The 15983-nt window shown below is 34.5% G+C and overlaps 3 protein-coding genes across 5 annotated transcripts; 1 reads left to right on the forward strand and 2 right to left on the reverse strand.

The window, feature by feature from the left end:
- Positions 1–175: 175 nt before the first annotated feature.
- On the reverse strand, positions 176–3497 carry LOC111808982 (mitochondrial phosphate carrier protein 3, mitochondrial-like). Its single transcript, XM_023695256.1, has 6 exons — positions 3058–3497; positions 2407–2768; positions 2288–2331; positions 980–1194; positions 754–878; positions 176–663 (listed from the first exon to the last, which is right to left on the reverse strand). Exons 1-6 carry the CDS (start codon positions 3349–3351, stop codon positions 597–599), a joined length of 1107 nt encoding a protein of 368 aa, XP_023551024.1. The 5' UTR covers positions 3352–3497; the 3' UTR covers positions 176–596.
- Positions 3498–4655: 1158 nt separating this feature from the next.
- Positions 4656–13655, reverse strand: LOC111808916 (aspartokinase 2, chloroplastic-like). Of its 3 annotated transcripts, none has more exons than XM_023695156.1 (14): positions 13448–13655; positions 12707–13117; positions 12510–12592; positions 12389–12429; positions 11208–11362; positions 9155–9304; positions 8862–8957; positions 8598–8714; positions 8088–8207; positions 7912–8004; positions 7675–7797; positions 6943–7059; positions 5934–5996; positions 4656–5094 (listed from the first exon to the last, which is right to left on the reverse strand). In XM_023695156.1, the coding sequence occupies exons 2-14, from the start codon at positions 13109–13111 to the stop codon at positions 4990–4992; spliced, it is 1668 nt and encodes a 555-aa protein (XP_023550924.1). In that variant the 5' UTR covers positions 13112–13117; positions 13448–13655; the 3' UTR covers positions 4656–4989. The 3 variants fall into 3 exon arrangements, with proteins under 3 accessions (XP_023550924.1, XP_023550925.1, XP_023550923.1); XM_023695157.1 differs by having other exon boundaries at positions 4657–5094; positions 7681–7797; positions 12707–13210; XM_023695155.1 differs by having other exon boundaries at positions 4657–5094; positions 12707–13210.
- A 1244-nt stretch (positions 13656–14899) lies between these two features.
- On the forward strand, positions 14900–15742 carry LOC111808534 (protein PXR1). The gene has a single exon (XM_023694593.1). The coding sequence runs from the start codon at positions 14982–14984 to the stop codon at positions 15549–15551; it is 570 nt and encodes a 189-aa protein (XP_023550361.1). The 5' UTR covers positions 14900–14981; the 3' UTR covers positions 15552–15742.
- Positions 15743–15983: the final 241 nt, after the last annotated feature.

The following is a 15983-nucleotide window of genomic DNA, read 5'->3' on the forward strand; positions in this document are numbered from 1 at the left end:
CATAGTTTCGTAAATACAGAACGAGGGGAGAGAGAGGAGTAGAAAATTCATGAAGTTTAAAAATTATAAATTTATATTCAATATGGAAATACCTCTAATAAAAACAAAATATTTCAATCTCAAATTATTTATTTATTTAAGAAAATCCTTCAAGGTAAATTCGGAACAACCCTAGTAAAATCGAAGGGTAAAAATGGCAGTAATTTTGAGAGATGAAAACTCAACCAAATGGCGAAGTTTCTTCCTAACCCACAACAAGATACATCATAATATTCTCATGGTTCTAGACCATCAAACTGCAATTCTCTATCTGAATTCTGAACTACTTACTACAAACAAATGAGTATCCCAAGCTAGCAAGGATGAGGGCAAAACCATCCCTGGTCGAACAAACTCAATGAATCCTGAGTAAAAAAGAAAAAACAAGAATACGAAAATCGAATGGAAAACGGTCTATCCATTCTATGGAAGATATAATTCCGACTTTGAGGTCTATAAGCATAATTCTAAAGGTTATGTTTATTCAATACCTATGAAGAGGTTTCGCCCCAACTCGTAAAAACAACGAAACTCCGGTTGGTTGATCACGTATCACTTCACGCCTTTGTGAGCTCAGCAGCAGCAGGTGCGGGGGCAGCAGGTGCAGGGCCACCAGTAGTAGGTCTGGTCAAAAGAAAATGACAATGTGACTGATGGTTCTCAAATGAGAATGGGGGAAAATTCAAGAAGGTTTAGGCTTTGGGATGAACTTACAGTCCAACAAAAACTTTGAATGCATCGTAGATACCCCATTGAGCACCAGTAAGAGTTCCAATCATCACAATTCGGAGGGGTAGCCCACGAGTGAAGAGACCCCATAACCCGAGCTTCTTGACAGCCTATGCAATGAAAAACCAAAAGTTAAAAAATAAAAAATAAAAAAACAAGTGGAACGATAATCAATCGAGCGCAGCTCCATTCAAAAGGAGGCAGCACTCACATCACCAACGGTTGCTCCTTTGGCATTGTTGAGGAACGACACGAGATTATCAGCGGGATGAGACACGATAGCACAGAAAACACCAGCCACATATCCACCAGCAAAACTAACACCAAGCTGGAGAGATTTGCTGCATTGGTCTTTTGGCCTGGGAATGGCATACTTGTATAGCATCTCAACTATTGTCTCAAAGGATGCAAACTTCATCATTGTGTCTGAAAGAGACGCACAGGTCATTAAGAATAGCTAAATAAAACAAGTTAAATTCATAGCAATCTATGAAAAAATAGAGAAACCTAAGCTTTGCAAAGCAAAAATCTATGTCACAACTTAGGCTTCCAAATCATCCAGATCCACAAGATATCATTGCACCAAACAATTAGTACAACCCATGCTCAAATGGTTGAGGTCAAGGGATGAAACATTATCTTTTGTCCAGAAAAATAGTGCAATCAGAGCAATAACTGAACATCTTCACATATAAATCTTCTTAAATTCTCTCCACTTGAAGATACAAAAAATACAGAGAGATACAGTACAAAACTCCTAAAGTCATACAACATCACTATCAAACAACAAGAAAGACCCTGGAATGCCAAATGTAATTAGTTGTGTGATGCACCAGACAATGCTCCTAGACGTGATACATTAACGACCAAACATCTATCAAACCAGTAGCAACTTCCAAAGCATCATCAAACGAAAACGATCGCCAACAATAATTCATGGCTCCACCAATTAAAAAATTGAAACAAAGTAAACCAAATAACTTCAATTGTTTCATCACAAAAAGAAAACGGGGGGAAACCAATAATAAAAATGGAAACGTGACAAAGCATCTGAATACAAGCACATCGTCAAAACAGAAAATGGAATAACCCATGTTTCATTTCAAAGAAAACAGAAAATGAATACTTCAATATCGTCCTTGCTTCATACTACTTTTCAATATTCCCAGGAAAATCCGAAGTTCTATCATATAGCTGGGATACACAATTCTCACATTTCAAAGTCAGTTTTCACTTTGATTTCCATAGTACAAAGCAGATGTTAAAATTCGTATACAAGTTTAAGTTTCCATTGGGATTCAAACATAGAGAAACACAAATTCTTACCTGATAAAATCTTGAATTATAGGAATGTGCTTGTACTAATAGCTAAGCATACCAAATTTAAAGTTGATTTCACCATAATTTCAAGTTTGATATATATACGTGAGAGTATATGATCATTTAAATCAAGAAAATGCAACAAGAACAAAAGGTGCACATAGAACTGACAAACAAGAATAGCTCGTTTTGAACTTACATGGAATCTGGCGACCCCATAGTGGAACTAAACCCTTGTACAACCTGCAATTACAAACGAGTTGGAACTCATTAATCCATTAAAATATCCAAAAACACTTGAATCATTGATAGACGCACCCTAGTGTTCCTTCAGATCTGACAAATTTGGGAAGTCCATCAGACAGTCCTCTAGCAAAACCAGGCTGAGTTTGAACCCGAACCTTCACGGCTTCAAAGGGGCAAAGTGCAATATCAGCAATCACCTCAGCAGATGCAGAACCGGCAAGGTAGATCAAGGTCTTGTACTTCGTTGCGTACTCAGGTCCAGCAATATCAGAGTAATACTTCTTAAAGAACTCGTAGAAGCCAAACTTGCAGGCACCCTGTGCACTGTAGCCAAGGAGGGTAGGCACCCAGCCCCTGAAGAAACCCCTCGCACCCTGCTCCTTGAGCAAAACCCCGAAACCAGACGAAATGCTTTTGTATTTCGCAGGGTCAATCTGAATAAGCATAATACTGGCGTTACATTCTTAATTAGAAAATCCATTACAAATACTAGGGTGGCTCAAAGTATATCAGCCAAGTTTTAGATCCGATCCGTACAATTCAAAAACCCCAGAAAAACAAAAACCTCCTAACAAAGCTAGAAAAATCACAGATCTGTCGGAATATAACCGAATCAGAGAAAGATGACAAACATTTCAAAAACCTCACACACATACACAAGTTTACCCAAACAGAAATGTAAACACAAGGAGAAAAATGATGAGAAATCCAAGCTAACCGAACCTGCATATTGCATTTAACCAAATCAAGAGGAGTAACAGCCATGTGCGTGAGACCACAGCTGAGAATTCCACCAAAAGTACAAGCAGCGTAGAAGGCCGGCGAGTACATCTCGATCTTCTTAGACGGCTCGCTGGGAGCGGGAATGACAAAGCTCTTAGGAGAAGAAGAAACGCCATCGAGAGTGGGTGGAGACTGAAGCATCTTCTTCAAGGGGAGGGTTCGAGTGGAAGAAGAGGAAGAGTAGAGGAAGTTGGGGATGAGAGATTGGCGAGAAGGTTTATCAGAGAGCGCCATTGGAGATGGGATTCAGAGCAGAAAGGAAGCAAAAATTCCAACAATGGAGAAGAAGAGAACTCTCTCTCTCTCTCTCTCTCTCTCTCTCTCCCAAACCCAAACCCTCGGAGCCAAATGCTTTGAATTCTGTCTGCGAGTGAACTGAAGAAATGGGGGTTTACCGTTTGGGGTTTCTTTTATAGTCAACGGGCAGATATGACGCTACCCGGACTCGCGTGAGGCACACGCGCTAAATGGTCGCTTGATGATTCCAAATTCCACACTTTTATTAGGATTCAAGAATCAACGGCTGCGATTGAGTCTGGAATGCGCCATTAACAAGAGTATATTCTTACATATGCAATTGTCTGATTTGATTGCAGGTGAAATTAATGTCTAAATCAAATATCCCATTTTCTTCCTTTTAAATTAGTTTTCTGAATTTATTTTTCACTTCAATATTGAAATTTTTTTAAAGAGATTTTAAAACTAATTTTAGGTTAAATTATAAATTTGCTTTCGGCCGACAATATTCCCTATTCTAACTCGGAAAGCATAGCCAATTGAAAATTGTAAGCAGTGTTCGAAAGAGTTATTGTCTACCACTTAATCTCTACGGTAGAATCAGTCAAGTATAAGATTTAAAAGTTAAAATAGAATTTATTCATGCAATTCTCGTAATATATTTATAATTTAATCATAATTTTAAATGATCCATAATTTTTACAAAATGAAGTTAATGCATTAAAAAATCAATTTAATTACATCAATTTAATATATGTTTATTAATAAACTTAAGTATATGATTATATGTTTATTACAATATAATATTTAAAAGGGTTAATATTCCTTTTGTCAAGAAGCATGTTTTTAAATTTTTTTAAATCAATTTAATATTTAATTAGTTTTTGGTCGTGTGAAATTGTTATTAACAATATAAAAGTTAAAATTTAAAATAATGAAAAAAAAAGTGTCAAAATTTGAATTCAAGAGGAGAAGGTAGAGGTCATTAAAATTTCAACTTAGATTTTGTTTAGTTCTTCAGTTTTTTTTTTTTTTTTTTTTTTTTTTTNTTTTTTTTTTTTTTTTTGAAATTTAAAATTAATTTCTATTCCAATTGATGACAATGGTCTCATTCGGTTGCAATTTCGTTTTTTATTTTTTATTTTTTGAAATTCAATTTTGTCTACTCTCAATTACTTTAATATGATTTTCAAAATTTAGCTTAGTTTTTAAAAACTTATTTTATTTTTAAAATTTGATTAAAAATTCAAATATTTACTTGAAAACGAAAAAATAAACAAAATTAAAAAAAAAAACGGTCGAAATTATAATTATAACTATTATTTATAAATTGTCTCAATAAAACCATAATTATAACATTTATGAAACTCAGTGTACACCATAAAACCATAAACCCTAATTCTATTTTCCTTTTCTTTTTTCTGAATTAATTAAAATACTACACAATTACCAGCAAAGTCTCATGTAATCAAAACCAATAGAAAAAACTAACTCAACTTGCCTGTATTATACCGATTGCTATGGTTGCGCCTTCCTCGTATTGTTGAAAAATACAGCTTCTCGAGACGAAAAAATGGCCTTAAATGCCCATGCAGTGATACTTACTTGCTGAGACTCAACCATTTCAGATATGAATCATTTTGCATCTAATTTGAGTTCATCGGTCACGAAGAAGACCGAATGGAGAGCCCGAACGCATTGCTCTGCTTCGTTGTCATTTACGATCAATGAAATATTGACCTGCCAAGTGGACAACAAAATGAATCAGCTATATGTATAGAAATCAAAAGGCTGAATAACAAAAAAGTTCTACTTTCATAAACGTTTTAAAACTACCATTAGAGTAGACATCGGTTAATTAAAAATGGGAACTGGAACCTAAAATGGGTGTAGCGTTGACTTGAAATACTGTGACAGTATTTGAGTCCCAATTTCTCCAAGTTACCGCTACACGTCTCAATTTTGTCCAACATTCTAATAGGTTTCTAGTCCGCAGATAACAAAGTTCAAGAGGATATTTTGCTATTTAGCCAAATCAAAATATGAAATTTAATGCAGTTTCATGAACCATGGTGAACATACTACAAGCATTTCCAAAACTGACGAGCAATTGCATAAATTGGGAGAGGCATGAAGCAATCAGCATTACATTACAATGATTTCTATACCACACATTTTACTACATAGATTGGGAATAAGTTCCTTAAGTCCACATGGCTCTCTTGTCATGGCATTTCTTATTTGGTTTAGAAAACCAAGCTCGTTAACCACAACGATCTTCTTTTTATTGTATAATCCAGGAGTTGCAACCTACTCCTTATATTATCCTCATGGTTAATCTCACACATCTCGGAGGAGATTTCATCCACTTTAAGAGTGGAGTTCCCAGAGACGAGAAGAGTTTTAAATTATCAAAATTTTCACCTAGATATTACTGTCGTGGCCACCTCGAGGTAATCAAGCCTATATTTCTAATATGAATTCATATGCAGACACCTTAGATACACTTTTGTGATGGACAAGTGATTAATGTGCATGAGAATGGATTGTTGATGTGAGGTATGAACAGAAGAAGATACCTTAGAAGCACCCTGGGATATCATTTGAACATTTACCCCATTGGTATGAAAAACGTGAAATGCCTGTCACAAAGTTATGCATTAGAAACAAGCCAACAGAAAGATGCTTGATAACTCAAAATCATGCAGGTAGATTATATTTGCAAATAGGATGAATTATTATTATAATATTCCAGGAAGCCCAGACACGTATACGTCCCGACACACTTCAAACACATGTCTAACACACTAAAAATGTGTCTGCATTTAATATGTTTTTTTCTAATTTGGACATGGCTAGAATATATTTACCTAAAAATTACGAAAAAATAGAGATTTTCTTATAGATTGAATCCTCCTTACATATTGATCATGATTTCAAATATTATTAGTTGACTTTAACTTTGTATGTTTTCAGTGAAGTATATATTGATTCTATGTTAGAGAAGTATTAATATAACAATACAAACATATATGTCCTCAACTGTCAGTGCCTACTTTTTTAGAAATTCTGTGTCCATGTCCCGTTGGCTGTGACTGTGATTCTTAGATAATTGAACTATTTTTTATGCATATAATAGCAAAAAAAAAAAAAAAAAAAAAAAAAAAAAAAAAAAAAAAAAAAAAAAAAAAAAAAAAAAANTACTCCGATGAAGTTACTGATCTTTGGGCACAAAAATTCTGCCCAGTTCCGAAATAAACTTCTATGTTGAGCAGAATTCTTCTTTGGAAATTTGATAAAATCCATAAACATTCAATTGGATTGAACAAGAACATAAAGGCCACGTTCGATAACGATATTTCAAAAACAAAAAATAAATTTTGATTCTTTTTCAGTTAAAAAATTTAGGCTATGGTTTTAAATATGGTTCACAAATAAAAGTGCTAGAAAATATGCATAATTTGAGAAACAGAAAACTAAAAAGAAAAAAGTTAATAAACGGGACTAAATAAATTATATTTTGTGCAGAAAAGTGAATTTGTGCGTGTGTGTGTGTGAATTAAGTGGGGAGACAACTAGATGCAGCACCTTTTCCAGTATCAGTGATGACCTTTGAACATTCCCTATGAGAGAAATAATTGATCTATGCTGAAGCAGTTTCACAACAGCAATTTTCTCAAGTTCTTCCACCACATGGTCAAGCTCCTGCCAATAGGATATAAAGGTAACGCCAATCAGCTGTAGTGTGCTGAGATTTTGATTGTTGAACATAAATGACAAATGCAGAGTTAAGTATCAAAACTAGCATGATAAACTATTCATACAATAGATGCTACAGTGTTTTCACGGTGAAAGAAAACACAATAAGCCTCTCAATCACCTTCAGGCTAGAGGGGAAGGCAATGTCCGAGTGAATTGACATGCACATAAATGAATAAATTAAATTATACATAATGATAATTCGTAAGAAAACAGAACCACATGAATATGAAATCCTTGAAAATAAGTAAAAACATATAATACCATGGTTTCATGGCTTTAAATCAAAATTATAACGTATAAAAGATTAAGTTAACAAGAACAAATATTTTAAATAAAAAATTAAAAAACAAGAGGAGAACATAAAAAATTACTCACATTTTTAATTCTTTGAAATAAAACAGAGGAGAGAAAGCCAGGTTTTCTAGAAAAAAACAAAAGGAAAATAAAATATGAGAGAGAGGCAGACAGAGAGCAACAGTCCAAAACAAGAGAGAAAGCAGGAACTAAAAAAAAGTGGAAAAACAAAGATCGCGAATAATAGAGTATATAGTTTCATACGCTTGCCTGCTGGATGAGCTCTCTGCTCCAAAGCTTCGATGGATCCAAGGTCAGGGATAAACTGACTTCACTAGTAGCAACCACATCAACTGATATGCCCAAATCCTCGAAGATTGCAAACACCTGTACTTATAAGGACCGACACACGCCAGAAGAAGAAGAAAACGAATAAGATATCCATTAAAATTAGCAATAATTCAATAAGGCCACTTGGAAAAGAACTAAACACTTCCTCACCTTGGCAAGAAAACCATATTGACCAAGCATGCGAGTGCTCACAATATCCAACATGGTTACATTGCGTTTCAAAACAATACTTGTCAGCACTGCCTACAATTGAGAACATAAAAAGTAGTTTCAAGGACTATACAAGCGATAGTTTTTCCTTTTCAAGAAATCTAAGTGCTACAGACCTTGCTCATATCTCTGTTCCGAGTGATGAGAGTACCAGGAGCTTGAGGATTATATGAATTTTTCACCCGAACAGGAATATCACCCTCCCTAGCTGGTCGCATTGATTGTGGATGCAGAACCTACAAAAGGAACCACAAAAGGGTAAACCAAAAGAAGACCAAAGTTGGTGATCAGCCCACAATTTATGCACGTCAAGCATAATGAACCACTTAGGGGGTCACGTACAAGGGAAAGTAATAAATTTCATGACAGAACACACACAAATAAGATCCCTCATTGTGTATTTAATTCATAAGTATGTAGAAGGCCCTGAATAGAGGAAATTAAAGTCGGGAATGGTAGGAGTAAGTGACGCGTGAAAAGCAATATATAGTTTGAACATTTCAAAGAGCTAGATATTAAGGTGTGCCCCACCTAAATCAACTAAGACAAATAACGGTTTAAACTTCATAGCTAAGACAACAAATAGGTAGATTGACAATTCCACCAAGTCAAATGCAAGTAATCACCTGAGCTCCAAAATAAGCAAGCTCAGCTGCCTCATCAAAAGTCAAAAAGGGAACAGGCTCTGCCCCTGAATAAATATTAGGGTCACATGTCAAAACACCATCAACATCTTTCCACACCTGCGAAGCACAAAATTAATTTATTATCTCCAACTTTTAAAAAAATAATAAAATAAAAACTAGAAGCACCCTTCTAAACAAATAATGAAAATGAAACACAAAACAGTAAACGGCATTTCCAAAACTTATTTAACAAGAGGCTGCAACCTGAATCTCCCGCAATCCAAGTGCTTTGCCTATGGTAGTAGCAGTCAAATCACTACCACCCCTTCCCAATGTAGTCACTGCACATGATCTCCAGCCCTTAAATTGAAAAAAAAAAAAAAGAAATGATTGCATTTTAGTTTTTTTTTTTTTTTTTTTTTTCTGGAAAAGAAACAAATTCTCATGGTAGCAATTTCTTATTTTAGGATAGAAATGATTGCATTATCTTCAAGACTCAAAAAGATCCAATCCTTCAAAATGGACAAACAATAAAGTAAAATGGTTCGTTGAAAGACCTTTCCAAGGAAGCCAGTAACAATAGGAATAGCAGGATCAGAATTCCAATCACCAAGTAGCCTTTTTGCAACAGCAGGATAGGTTGCTTCCAAAATGTCAGCATTTGTGAAGTCATCCGTGGTGATGAACCCTATTTCAAATGCATCGTACTGCAAAAGTGGACATTATCACAAGTTGTTGTCATTGTCAAACACAATTGATCGTGGAATACTGGAAAACTTTGTTTTTTTTTTTTTTTTTTTTTTTTTTTTTTTTTTTTTTTTTTTTTTTTTTTTTTTTTTTTTNCTCTCTCTCTCTCTCTCTCTCTCTCTTTGGCTATAAGTGAGTGTTCGGAGTAAGCTATTGTGATAACTGAAACCACTATAAAATATTAGAAAGCAGATTAAGTTTTTAAGGTGACAAGGGAAATAACAGTCTTCTACATGAGAATTAGTTTTGTGTATATATATTAAAAATAAAATAAATAAATAACCTCTAAAAATAATAACATTGACTAGGTAGGGGGTATATTGAAAGACAATGTCTTCGGGAAGGAATTTTTTAGGTATCTTCCTCTCCCCTGCAAATAGAGTAAACCACAGAGAAATTCCCTCCTTGTTGAGATATCTACTGCGATACTATGAAAGCCCACAGAGTACTTACAATATCAAAAGGAAACTAAGATGACATTCACAAAAGAAAAACCAAATATAAAGACAATACTCCAGCACATTTGTGAGAGCTGGAAATCCTATCCTTCAAGCCTCAGCTTCAATCTGATCTCTCACACCTCGACCCTAGCCATCCAAAACCCTACATAAGCCTCTCCTGACCCCACCAACTGCCTTAACAAACTTCACGTTCCACTAACCAACTGTCATGTGTGAATTCCACGAGTTCTTACAATATCAAAAGGAAACTAAGATGACATTCACAATAGAAAAACCAAATAGAAAGACAATTCTCCAGCACATTTGTGAGAGCTGGAAATCCGATCCTTCAAGCCTCAGCTTTAATCTGCATCTCTCACACCCAAACCTAGCCATCCAAAACCCTACATAAGCCTCTCCTGACCCCACCAACTGCCTTAACAAACTTCACGCTCCACTAACCAACTGTCATGTGTGAATTCCCCTTTTTATCCTTCCTTTCATACACATAGATTAATCGGAGGTCTCAAAGAATCTTGTGCTAGATTGCCAAACCAAATTGTTTGCCAGATATTTAAAAGTTTGCCTTCTCAGTTCTTTACTTTTGTTTTGTTTTTTTTAACCAAACATTTCCGCAGAGATCGCTAGTTTAGGCTTCATGATTGTGTCTCAGACTAACATATAAAAATTACTGAAGGTGAGAATCAAGCACAAACGATCCTACCTTTATCCCAAGAAAAAGCAATAATTCCTCAATGACACTCCTGACTCCAGTAGGGGTTCAATTACTAAAGAAAAAATGATAACAAACCAATCCCTACTTTAGAATCCAATACCTACTGGCTAAGATGCACGGACACTTTAGTTTGGCTAGTGTGTCCATGTTCAACATGCCGGACACTTGGACGCTCCAACACTTGCTGCATATTGGACACTTGTCAATGTAATAGATGTGTTAGATACTAGTTGTACAAAGTCAAAATAGGTCCAACATTTGTTAGACATGCATCAAGCACTTGTTAAGTAAACTAAATAGACACATATATGATAAAAATAAGGAATTTTGGGAGCAAAATACATCAAATTGATCTTTTAAGCATATAAATGCATACACTCACTGACTTTGAATTTCTTTCTTGTTTAAAATTATATATACTATAAAATGTAAATTTTAATAAATGTGTCTTTGTTGTGTCAATGTCCGTGTCCAAGATTTTAAAATACAATGTGTCACAGTGTCCATATTGTATCCATGTCTCATATCCTTACTTCTTAGCCTACCGGGAATAGTTTCTTTTTTTTCTGTTAATTTTACACTAACACTAAAGGTTAAATATAAATGGAAATACTTTAACTACTTTGAGTCTATAGAATAGATCATACATGTCCAACACATTAAACGATAAAAGGAACAGATGCATACTTGACGGGCTTTGACACCGATCCTATTTAAATAAGCAGCAAAAATCCTCGTAGACATGCACTCCCCAAAGGAAACTAAGTAATCTCTTGTTCGAAGAGTTAATTCTTTCATCATAGCAATTCCCTTGAGTAGTTGCTCCAACTCATCGAGGTGATCTGCAACGTGATTATGTATTATATATGTATATAACAAATATGATCAAGGTATTATTGCTGTAAAATTTTAAAGTATAAATGTCATCATTTGCAATGCTTATGCTATTGCATGATTTATGATCCTGATATCAATAGAAACGAATCTGTAGGAAATGCATTAGATTGTCACAATGGAACATGAAAAGGGGTTATAAATTCAAGCCATCAGATGAAGATATCCCTTTCTAACATATAGATATTTGCATCGTCATGCTCATATATTCCAGCATGCATAACCTAAGGCAATCAGAATATAAAAAACAAGGTACCGAATGCAAATGGAAGACCAATCAAGAAATGCTACAGAACTAATCTTATACTTTCATTGCTGCCACTTCGACAGGAAAAATTTTAGATACCGCTGGTGCACAACAATAGATAATATTATCACCAGATTGTAGGATGACAAAACAGCAACCTAAATTAGAAATTTCCAGATAAACCACAATCTCTGCATATTAATGCAAGGTGTTCATAAAGACTCTCAACAAGCATAAAAGCAAGTTGATCAACTACTCAGTTTTTTTCTTCTTAAAAATATTGATTTTTCTTTCAGACACTGAATTGATATTTGCAAGTTGATGCTCAACAATGCATAGTAATTCGATAATTTCTAAATGCGATCCTCGGTATATGTAATAATTGATCCTTCTAAATTTTATACCAAGAATATAAAAGGAGAAATAGGATCAGTCACCCCATTCTCATTCGTACTCATCATTATTGTTCAGCTTATTCTTCTTGCTTACATCTTGTTGAAAAAGTAAATATTTTATTCATTCCTCAATCCCAAAGACTATTAACTTTTGTTACTTTCTATATTCTATTCACTTTTTCTTATCAGTTCGTGCTAGCCTAAAATTTATGCTTATTCCAGAAAACAACAGACAAAATTAATAAGAAAGTATCAAGCTGGAGGAAAAAAGAGAGACAGCAAGAATATGAACTATTAAATTAACAAGTTTCAAGCACAAAAATAAAGCTTACTTGCAATAATAGACCTGTCAACTCCAAGCTCATCTGCAGTCCTAAAAACAACATGACAACGCCCTGTGAGGATGATTTACGACATTATTGAGAAGTGGCTTGAAGGACTCAAATTTCTTACTTCAGATGCAACTCTTTTATGAATTTCATCTCTTCAATATCCGATGCATTAGTAGCACCACAGCTAACAGCCTTTTCTCCAGCCTATTAAGTTAAGCATGGAACTTTGAATCAACACGACGGGAGTGTATTGAAAGAGAATAAAACACCTTTCTACATATATAATAAGTAGAGAAATTTGGAAGAGCAAGTGCATACCAGCAAAAGTTTGTTGGTTGTCTTTCCCATGGCCGAGAGAACAATCAGTGGCCGCTCCTCAGGGAAGCTGCGTATAAGTTCAGCAACCTCTATCATTCTCTCTGCAGAAGCCACTGACGAGCCACCAAACTTCATGACACATGTAAAATGTTGCTCGTTTTCCACAGAACTTCTAGACTCGATTACTTTTTTGTCAAGCACGTCTCCAAGTCTTACTTCGCATCTGACTCTCGAACCTGCACGTCTAAAAGATAATCTTTTCCCATTCGTGTACAATCCAGCACTTCGCGCAATGGATGACACAAAATGAAGATGCGGAGACAGTGAACGTTGGCAACGAAGTGTTCTACTCATAGAGACAGGGCAAAAAGTTGCGCCTCCAAGAAGATTCAATGCGCCTTCCATGAGTTACTTCGACAAATCACAATAGTTCAACACAATTAATTTTCGAAAACCTTGAATAGAACTCTTTTTGATTCAAATACTTCAAAACTGCAGCTCGATCTGTACATTCCACAAAGCAAACAGTCAATTCGAAGAATGTCCACAACCACAAAACTCAACCAGAAGCCATTAATAGCCACCTTAACTCTCATTTTCCCCCATTTTCAACATGCAAGTCAGTAAACAAATCAATAAATGAATCGCATATATTAAAACAAGCAAATCGCTCCATTCTTCTTCAAAACAGCCAAACACCTCCAAGCGTATTCCTCAAGAACCAAAGATAAGGAACAGTACCTCAATGACTGAGCTCCAAGGATTGAGTAGGGGAAATTCTTCAGATAACAAAGCCAGGATCGAGATTGCGAAACTACAAAATGAAAATACTTCTCGTATTCCCTCGGAAAAATGCTCGGAGTACTCCGGTTTACGGCTCCGACGACTGAAGGGAATGCGAGGGAATAGCGACACAGAAAGCCAGAGGCGGCGCCCGTTACAATTTTAAGAATCAATTAATCAGTTTGTCCAAAAATAAATAAATAAATAAATAAATAAAAATGGTCAGAGATTTTCCACAAAGCCAAAAGAATAATTTTGAAAGTCCATTAAAAAAAATAAAAGTTGAATATATATATTAAATTAATAAAAATATTTATAAGTATTTTATATTTTATCTAATTTCAATAATATTTCTAACCCATCAATTCTAAAATTTTAATAGTATTTCAAAATATATAATATATTTAAATTTATTATTAGGCACAATATTTAAAAGAGTTATTCTATAACTTTGCATTAATATCGACTTTTACAAAAAAAATAATAATAATAAATCTCCTACCGTCAATATATAAAAAAAAATAGTCGCTTCAAACATTTTATTTTTTTAATTTAATAATATAATGTTTTTTAATAATATTAAAAAAGTTAAAAATATATTAATGAAACATTTAAATGCACGTCGAAGAATATTTTTTAAATTTATTTCAAAGTTCAAATGTATTTTTTAAATAAAATATTAAAAAATTCAAGGCTAATCATAAATTAAATTGACAAATTTAAGCCATTTTTCTTAGTTTTTTTTCTTTATAAATTTGGGAAAGCTTATGATGATGGTTCGAATGTCTGTCAAAATTCAAATAACTTACCTGTCATCAATGACCCATAATTCAATTATAAACGGGTGACTTTATACTACCATCAGTCTCAAGTATAACCCGATTTAGTTTGACTGTTTAACAAATTGTGTGCCTTGACATCCCATAAAATAAACAATGAATATGAATCTTGTCATAAAATAAAAATGTCGGGTTTAGTTAGAATAGCATTGATCTTGATGACATTTTTATAGTTTGTATGAACTATTTCAACAATTTAAAAGAATATAAAAGTCATGTCATTTTTAGATCCCGAGAAAATATGTGAATGTCTTTTAACAAAAGCAAATATACAACTTTATTATATGATTTACTCGAGGCTAAATTAATAAAAATACTCTTAACTTTTATATATATTTTTTAAAAAATACACCATTGTTATTATTTTTTCACTTAAAAAATAAAAACTATTTCATTTTTTTTTTTTGTATTTAATTTAAAATAACATACTTATTAGTTTAGATTTTAATATATTATTCTAATTTAAATAAAATTTCACCGTTTATCTAATTAGTCATTAAGTGTTTTAACACTTAAATTTTATTTCTTAAAATTATTTATTTTTAACAGAGCACCTATAAATAGAAAATATGAGCTAAAATCCTTCTCTCTTTCAGCAGCGTAACGCTCTGAAACCCTAATCTTACCACCAAAACCCTAATCCCAACTCCTCCATGGCGTGTACCATCGACTTTCGGCGCCTGGACGAGGGCTTTGGGGGGAAGACCTACAAGCGAAAGCGTGAAGAAGCTGAGAGCAGCCTCAACATCATCAGCTCTGAAAATGCCGACGCCTCCATGGACGTCGATGAGTCGCTTCCACCGCTCAAGCGATCCGCGATTCCTTCATCGGAGAATCCTGACAAACCGACCTTCGGAAACCCGACCTACGACGGCGTGATCGCCGGAAAGGTCTCCGGACGGAAGTGGAAACAGCCGCGGAAGCACAGGACGTCCGCTATGCTGGTGAGCCGTAAAGGCACCACGTTCGAGGAGAGGGAGAGGCAGAAGATGATTAAGGCCGCGTACAGGGAACGGAAGGAGGAATTGAAGGAGCAGATTAGGTCAAACAAGGTGGAGAAGAGGAAGAAGAAGGAAGAGAGAGAGAAGAAGAAGAAGGAAAACATTTTGAGATCTGGAACTAAGCTACAGAAGATTACAAATCCCAAGACACTGAAGAAGATCGCCAAGTCTAAGCAGAAGAAGCTATTGAAGGTTGTTCCTGAGGATTACATTAAAAAGTAGGTCAGTTGCTTCTGTTCTCAGGTCTTCTTCAGTGTTTTTCCACCATCATTCTAGCATTATAGATAGATTTGTCTGTTTTCTTTTTCTTAAATTTTGGACTTTTTCTTGTTGAATTTTCGTATGATGTACTTGAAACATATAAAACTCAACCGAAGGAAATCAAAACAGATAGCTGCGTTTCTTGATGTTTATTTTTATAACAATATTGAAAATTTTGATCGTCTCTTAATATTGCTGTCGATCATCTGACGCTGATCACATATCCACAGATATTTTATTCTTACACCACATGCAACTTTTCATGTTCATCGCTTAAGCTTGCTGCTGAAATCCAAAATCATGACGTTCCATGTTGATAATTTTATACAGAGTTCATAACCAAGATGCTAGAAAATCTTATTGTTGATGTTTATATGTTGCGAAAACAAATGA

The sequence above is a fragment of the Cucurbita pepo genome, chromosome LG13 (assembly GCF_002806865.2).
Source record: "Cucurbita pepo subsp. pepo cultivar mu-cu-16 chromosome LG13, ASM280686v2, whole genome shotgun sequence".
Classification (NCBI taxonomy): domain Eukaryota; kingdom Viridiplantae; phylum Streptophyta; class Magnoliopsida; order Cucurbitales; family Cucurbitaceae; genus Cucurbita; species Cucurbita pepo.

Bases quoted from the DNA above. Each gene is read 5' to 3' on its own strand.
- LOC111808982 (XM_023695256.1), bottom strand. From the start codon at position 3,351: ATGGCGCTCTCTGATAAACCTTCTCGCCAATCTCTCATCCCCAACTTC. The intron at 2,769-3,057 runs GTTCGGTTAGCT...ATGCTTATTCAG, and splicing joins TGGTTAAATGCAATATGCAG to ATTGACCCTGCGAAATACAA. The intron at 1,195-2,287 runs GTAAGTTCAAAA...CGTCTCTTTCAG, and splicing joins ATGGGGTCGCCAGATTCCAT to ACACAATGATGAAGTTTGCA.
- LOC111808916 (XM_023695156.1), bottom strand. From the start codon at position 13,111: ATGGAAGGCGCATTGAATCTTCTTGGAGGCGCAACTTTTTGCCCTGTC. The intron at 12,593-12,706 runs GTATGCACTTGC...TTAACTTAATAG, and splicing joins CAACCAACAAACTTTTGCTG to GCTGGAGAAAAGGCTGTTAG. The intron at 8,005-8,087 runs GTCTGTAGCACT...TCTCAATTGTAG, and splicing joins GGAACAGAGATATGAGCAAG to GCAGTGCTGACAAGTATTGT.
- LOC111808534 (XM_023694593.1), top strand. From the start codon at position 14,982: ATGGCGTGTACCATCGACTTTCGGCGCCTGGACGAGGGCTTTGGGGGG.